The sequence below is a fragment of the Plectropomus leopardus genome, chromosome 23, assembly GCF_026936395.1.
Source record: "Plectropomus leopardus strain MGB_pleo_1.0 chromosome 23, ASM2693639v1, whole genome shotgun sequence".
NCBI classification, from domain to species: Eukaryota; Metazoa; Chordata; class Actinopteri; order Perciformes; family Serranidae; genus Plectropomus; species Plectropomus leopardus.
Genome location: NC_142198.1, coordinates 1218155 through 1225975, shown reverse-complemented (window position 1 = coordinate 1225975; position 7821 = coordinate 1218155). Strand labels below are relative to the sequence as shown.

The following is a 7821-nucleotide window of genomic DNA, read 5'->3' as shown; positions in this document are numbered from 1 at the left end:
ATCCTCATACAAACTAAGACTGTTATCCAACAATAATTTTTACAATTCAAAAATCTGACCCTTTGACCTAGAGCATCATCACTTTTCTTGTTCTGCTTTTAGATGCCTTTCACGTTTAACCCTTTGAACCCTGAGCAAATTGATGTGTTTCCTTTCAAACACATGGGGGAAAAGCAATGAGCAACTTGCTAAGAAATGTTCCATAAAATGCAAGAGATGAGTAGATATAGAATTATTTTCAGAATGCTAGGGAATAATGTATAGGGAAAAAAGAAAAAGAAAATAGGGGGAAATGTCCAGGGAAGTTGTGGAAAATATATTTATAGTAAATCAATATGATTACATATTTAAAATTATGTTACATTTTTTAAAGAAAAAAGAAATTGACTAATTTTCAGGTATTTTTCTTATACATTTTTACTTATTGCTTATTTATTATTGGGTCATGTCTTCTTTTGTTGCTCATTACCTTCTCCCAGTGTTTAAGGGTTAATTCATACAGTTAAATATGTCCATTTAAAATGTTAACAAATGTTAACGTCCTAGAAAATGATCCAAAGAAAAATATTAACGCGCACCGCCCTCTAGTGCAAGCAAAATGCAAGCGCAAGTTGACACGTCATCAACTGTGCGCCGTAATCCTCCGCGCACGCGCAATAGTGTGGAGGGAGGGGACAAATTTCAAACCGAACGGCGGGTAGTTGAAACCCAGACAGAAAACAAACAATAAGGGTTCATTATAAAGAATAAAACCAAAAGTGTAAGAAAATGACCAGCACACTGAAAGGAATTACTCTGAAGGGAAGCGCAGAGCTTGTGGCCGAGTTCTTCTGTAAGTATTTACATTCTTGGTGTTTGTGTTTCAGGTCGTTTTAACGCTTTCGACACGCAGACTCGCAGCAGACATGCTAACATGCGAACGGTGCTGGGCCTGTGCAGTGTCTGGGTTACTTACACTCAGCAACTCCAGTACAATACCTGAACATTGTGTTTAGAGCTGAGACTCCCTTGTTCATTTAAACATATAGCCGACCAAACTACGTCTGTTGTGTTTTGTGATTTTTTTATTAATTATTTCAAGCTAAATCGTGTTCACAGTGCAGCAGTCTCACCCAGCATGGACTGTAGAGTTACTACCGAAAACAAATGTTACTAAACTTAAATAAGATTAGAAGTAAAAACAAAAACCTTTACAGAAGAACACTTTACAGCTGGCTGTTATGCGTGTAGAGATAGGTGCGGTTTGTTGTGTCAAATAAAGTTATGCGGAGTTCAACAGAAGACTAGATTACGTTAACACATCGGGAGAGGTGAAGGTCACTTTCCAACGTTGTACATATTTATAAAATAAAATACAATTCTCCCTTAACCTTTTGTAATTGATGTCAGTACATGTTTTTTTTTCTTTGATATTGGCTACTGTAAAGTTGGTCTTAAATTTAATTCCACGTGGCATTAAAAAGTCACTTGCCTCAAGCTGAAGGAGCCCTGTTCAAAGTGGAAACAGAAGTAAAATACAGAAAAACTGGTATCCTGCATGTTAACTTTAATTATGTATATGTCAGTTGCCTGTAGCCTACACTTTATCTACACCTAACCGGTAAGATCTCTATAATTAAATGTGTTTTTAATTAGTTGTTAATTACTTCTACTGTATATTATCATTCACCCCCATACATTTTTAGGGGTTGTTGTCACATTGTATATTAGGAGTAGGAATCACTAGAGATCTCATAATACAACATTATCATGATAGTCACCATACAATATTATTGCACTTTTTATGCAACAATTTTTTTTAAATGTTGTTATATGCAGAGTATTGCTATAAAATATAATGTGATATAGGGATTTATTGCCTTCAGTCAAATGCTAAATATGTCCTCGAAGGAAAAAAATGTCACCATCTGCGTTACCTAACATGATAAAGTTTCCAGTCTGTTTATCTTACTTGCTCTTAGTTAGATCATTTGCACAATATATTGCATATACTTTGACAGCATTGCATGAACTATCAAATGAACAATTACATTTCACGATTGATTAAATTCTTAACAACCAATTTATTGATCATAGATGAATTGTTATCATCCCTTGTTTTATTGTTCTAGAAGGCTATCAAAAGATCAATATGCACTTGTAATATTATTAATATATGTAAAAAAAAAGAAGAAGATACTCTGCATCGATACAATATATCCTCCACCCCAAACTCAAGTCAATTAGATAATGCAATAGCATTATCTAATTGACTTGTATTTTTGTTTCTTTTCTGTAGCTCCACTGTGAATCCTGTTTGACTGTTCTTGACTCGCTAAAGTTTTATCCTCTCTGTGATTCACCCTCTCCACCACAGCATTTGGTATCAACAGCATTCTTTACCAGCGGGGCATCTATCCTCCGGAGACATTCACCAGAGTCACCCACTATGACATGAGCCTGCAGCTCACCACTGATCTCAAACTGAAGAACTACCTGACCAATGTGGTGTCTCAACTCAAAGGTAGCCTCAGCGGCTTGCTTCTTAACAGCCTTTTTTCCTAGCAGGATTATCACTGTAGGTGGGGACAAAACAGTGCGCAGAGTTAACCCTGTTAAAAAAAACCCTATTTCATGGTCTCCTGCTGTTCTTGTTTCACATTCAAAGAGGCAATGGAGAACTTAATGAAGTCATTTTGAACTCATCTGAGTTTTATTTTGCTGGGTATCCCATTAATCCTCCCCAAACACCCACAAGAGGACAGTTGCTCTGTTTCCCTAATGTTGATTACATTTCTGCTCGGGTGCATTTCTACTGCAGGGTTCAGCTTGTAACACTCAACTCACTTTTGGTATCAGTACTTTTTCTTATGTCGTATTCCACTGCAGATAGTACACCCTCAGTGTAGGGGTTATTCTCAGCTGACTGCGACACTCGCTGAATTCTTTCATCAGCAAGCACACGGGGGGATGTCTACACTTTGTGAATTGTACAGTGAAGATTTTACGGCTGGCATTTTTAAAATCTGCAGTGAGTGAATCTAACAATTGCGGTTTCCGTTGGCTGTAGCGTGGCTATTTAAAAATGGCAGGTTGTTGACGATTGTTTTGTGTTGCACTTGTGTTCTCTCTAACCAATCAGTGGTTTAACTCCACCCTCTAGTATCTGCTCAGCTTGCTTGGGAACTCAACTGAGGTGGTACCAAAAAAGTACCAGATACTATCCACAAGTCTGACTTAAAAAATAAACAAAAACAAACTGTTCCAAGTGAGCGAGATTTGTAGAGCCATGTATTCAGTGGAAATACGTCATGTCTTTAAGCCTGACTGAATCTGACCTGTTCTTCCAATTTATTGCTTTATTTCATTAATTAGTGACAGTTGGCCGGCCGCGCTAATGCAACACATTGTCTGCAGTTTCTCTCACTTTCCCCGTTGGGCATTGCATATGTGCATGCTGAACATGGCACATGTTGACACATTTGGTACAGTCAACATGAAACATTTCTAAATGCCAAACATTAAAAAAATGAAATAAATAAATACATGCAAACAAACCTGAAACCACCCTGATCATGGAGCTTTATGCAGCAAAATAGGCTGAAGCTGACCCCAAACCTTATGTTTTCCTGGCTTTGGGTCAGGTATAGATTCCACCCACACTAATGCCTATTTTAATTATTGATTCATCTGCCAAAAGAATAATTTAATCTCCAAAAATCACAGCGTCACAGGGTTACACAGGGTTTCTATCAATAGTGGTATATTGTGACACCCTTAGCACAAGCATAACTGTAATATTTTCTTTATTGTATTTATTAATTTGTTATTTTAACCTATGACTAAATAGACAAATGTTTTTAAAAGAACAGGAAACAGATTGATGAAGGAAATTTGACCTCTGCCTGAGGTTATTGACTGAAGAAGGGTTATGTTTCAATCCCATCCTGACAGTTCAGTGTCAGGGTTTAATTCACTGAATGTATTTGTTGTGTGTGTTGCAGAGTGGCTATTTGAGTGCACAGTGCAGAAGCTGGTGTTGGTGATCACATGTCTGGAAACCAACGAGGTGCTGGAGAGATGGCAGTTTGACATCGAGTGTGACAAATCAGCCAAGGAGAGCAGGTCAGCTCCTCTACTGTCTGCTTGACTTTGAAAGAGCAGCTTTCAAAAAAGTTTAACAGTATTTCCTACTTTCTACTTTCAGTTTAGCAACAAATGAAATAAAGATTTTTTAAGGATTTCTTTTTTTTTTTTAATCTTTTTTTTCTTTTTTAGATTATTTTTTTGGGCATTATTGCCTTTAATTGACAGGACAGTGTGAGTGTAAAAGGGGGAGAGGGAGGGGGAGACATGCAGCAAAGGGCCAAGGCTGGATTTGAACCCTCAGCTGCTGCAGGGAGCACACAGCATGGGGTGCAGCTCTATCCACCGAGCCACCAGGCACCCCTTTTTATGGATTTCTAATATTTAAAGGTTAAGTTTTCAGAATACAATTTGGGTCTTTATGTTAGCAGCAAGTCAGAGTCTGAGACTCCAGCAGATGGCGTCATGCCTCATCTGTCAGAGCTGCACAGCTTGATTTAGTCTGGTGATATTCTGTTTTTTCTTTTTCTTGTCACTAAATGCCATATGCAGAGCCAAACTAAGGGTGAATGTCTGCTAACAATACTGCATGTGTGTCTACAGTCTGATATAACTTCTTCCTTTCACACCAGTGAGCCACACTGTTAAACTAGGTGACATGTGCCTTCATTACCATGAGCACTGGGGGTGTAACTGTACACAAAATTTGTGGTTCAGCATGTACCTTGGATTTGGGGTCATGCATTTTTATTTTATTTTTAATATGTTTTGTTTTTATTTTTCAGCACAGTAGGGAAAACCAAATAATGCAATATATATATATATGTATGTATGTATATGTATGTATGTGTGTCTGTGTGTGTGTGTGTGTGTGTGTGTGTATCATTACTGCAGAACTGAAAACTAAAAACAAAACACAAAATAATAATACAATAAAAATGTGAGTTCTGGTGGACACTTATTTATTTGCTGAGCATCAAACATGACAAACAACTCCTAGTAATGTAAACCATTTCCGATGTAGTATACATCACTATCACAGGTCATGACAGTTACAGTAATGCAGCATCAGGACCGGTACCACAAGGCCGATGCTGCAATATAGCTCACAACTACAGTATGCACTGCTACTGCCACTCTTACATCAACATCGTCATCACTGCAATACAGTATGTACTGTTACTTTCACCCTATCATTGTCATCATCAACATACTACAATACAATATGTACTGTAACTGTCACCATATCATCATCATCATTCATAGTCATCATCACAGGTAATGGACACTGGAGCAGTTACCTCCTTCTGCTATTAGCATTCAAAGCATGAATTGAGACAAGAATGAAAGAATTTTATACCTGTTTTTTTTTTTTTGCAACAGATGTGCTTAGGTGTAGGCCAGATGGTAAAAGCCTGACTGATGCTTTTTTGAGCACTTGCTTATTAAATAAGTCATTTAAACTACTAAACTGTACCACTATCTTACTTGCCTGCTTTACAGTCCTAGCATATATATATATATATATATATATATATATATATATATATATATATATATATATATAATTTATGAAGAAAAGTGAAAACAATGGACTAACACACCTAGATAATGCGGTTGGGGGCCAATTTACTCTTTCATGTATACACCTCAGTCGAAACTGAAATGGCCTTGGTGTGCTGCACTTGCTCCATATACCTTGCACTGGGCTTTGACCTGGAAGTCGAACAGCATAAATTCATAAAAAAAAAGCTGCGAAAACAAAAGAAAAAGAATAAGCAATGAAAATTAAACAAGACAAAAGTAAAAAGTAGAGGGCAGAGTATGTACGAAATTTACAGTGCTGAAAAGTTGTCCATGTCACCTTGCACATGCAACCCGTTTGTCACTTGCCAACTTGTTTGGGATGTGACGTAATAGGTCAACAGGAAAAAGGTCCAATAGGAACTAGCTGAAAGAGGGCATATCTCCACCTGCTGTGGTGGAGTCAGATATACTTCCTTCAATAAATGGATTCTCCCCCAACGCTTGTATACTGGGGCAAGGACAGTAGTCCAGTTAAATGGCCTAATCGAGCTTAACTGTAGCTCCACTAAACTGCATGGAAACATACTGAGTGTGTATGTACACTTGCTTCAGATCATGCATGTTAACTCACTTCTTATGTGTCACCCAGTGCTCCCAGAGAGAAGTCCATTAAGACCATTCAGGATGAGATCCGCTCAGTTATCAGACAGATCACAGCCACGGTTACTTTCCTGCCGCTGCTGGAGACGCCCTGTGAGTAACCTCATCTCTGTTCAGCGCATTGCTCTGAGTTTCAGTTCTGGATTATGGGCATTTGAGTAAATTGTTAGTTGACTGATCCTTTGACACTCTGACCTTTGCCCCCTCCTCTCCAGGTGCATTTGACCTCCTTGTCTACACAGACAAGGACCTAGTGGTCCCTGAGAAGTGGGAAGAGTCTGGGCCACAGATCATTGACCAATCAGAGGAGGTGCGTCTTCGCTCCTTCACCACCTCCATCCACAAGGTGAACAGCATGGTGGCCTACAAGAGGACTGACTCAGCTTAAATGTGTAAACCAAGCCCCCCCCCGCCATCCTACGTGCTGTACACACCAACCACTGCCCCGTATAGAAAACAGATTTTACAGAGCCCTGTCCTACCTCACTGTCTGCGTCTCTGTCCTCAGCCTTCTGTACTCTGTGTCCTCCTGTCATCCTTTTCACATATTCACTTTGTCTCACTTGTCTTGTGAGTGTGTAACAGCACCTGCTCTGTCTCCACTGATGTAAATATTTCTCTGAAGCAGTGATCTGTCTATCAGGACCAACTGTCTCTTTATTATTGTTTCCCCTTTCTCTAAAGTTGTTAAACTCTGTTTTAGAAGCTAGTGGTTTATATGTTAAACTTTTATAAAATGTCAAATAAATGTCTTTCGCTAAGGAGGTTTTGTGTTACTGCTTTTGTCCAGAAGGTGGCAGTGCAGCACAGTCCCTGGTTGGTTTCATGTGATTATGTGTGGGTTTGTTGAACAGTAAACAGAACACATAGTGAATAAGTTAAATTCTTTAAGGGGACATAGCATTAACTTGGCTCACAATGTTCAGTGGTGTCAACAGCTGCAGATGTGGAACATTTCTTCATAATATATCGGCATATTACAGCGTCTCACCTGCAGCTGACACCCTCACATCTCTTATCTAACAAAAAACCTCACTGATGTAATGCCCTCTCATTTACATGCAACAAAACAGATTTCTAAAAACAGTAATTCTCAACCTTAACAACCTGGAGACTAAAGCAGAAAAGAAATAATAGATATTTAATATTTTAGAAGCACAGAGGTCAGGCAGCACGCAACATGTTTTTCAGTCCTGGACACTTAAAAAAGGCACAAACACAACCACTGATACAAATGAGCCTTATGAGCATGCTCATCTACTAAAGTGCAAATGTTTTTTTTAAGAAGACACGCAAAAGTGCTTGAAAATTATTCGAATTTTATAACAATCCCTAGCAATTTAAAAATAATTTTTATCAATCTACAATTTCCCCACAATTTGCGTAACATTTTTCCCATTATGCTGAAAAAAATTGCACCTATTTGCTCAGAGTTTGAAGTTTAAAATACTTGTGAATGACATCTGAAAGCAGCACAAGAAAAGTGATGTTGCTCCAGGTTTTAAAGGGTTAAGGCAGGTGCCTACATGACCTCATGTTTATGTTAAAACTTTTCGGTTACTGTAACAT

General features: G+C 38.3%; 1 protein-coding gene across 1 annotated transcript; it reads left to right on the top strand.

Moving 5' to 3' along the window:
- The first annotated feature begins 658 nt into the window (after positions 1–658).
- On the top strand, positions 659–7016 carry mad2l1 (MAD2 mitotic arrest deficient-like 1 (yeast)). Its single transcript, XM_042512530.2, has 5 exons — positions 659–832; positions 2357–2503; positions 3984–4104; positions 6242–6345; positions 6468–7016. Exons 1-5 carry the CDS (start codon positions 769–771, stop codon positions 6638–6640), a joined length of 609 nt encoding a protein of 202 aa, XP_042368464.1. The 5' UTR covers positions 659–768; the 3' UTR covers positions 6641–7016.
- The last annotated feature ends 805 nt before the right edge of the window (positions 7017–7821 follow it).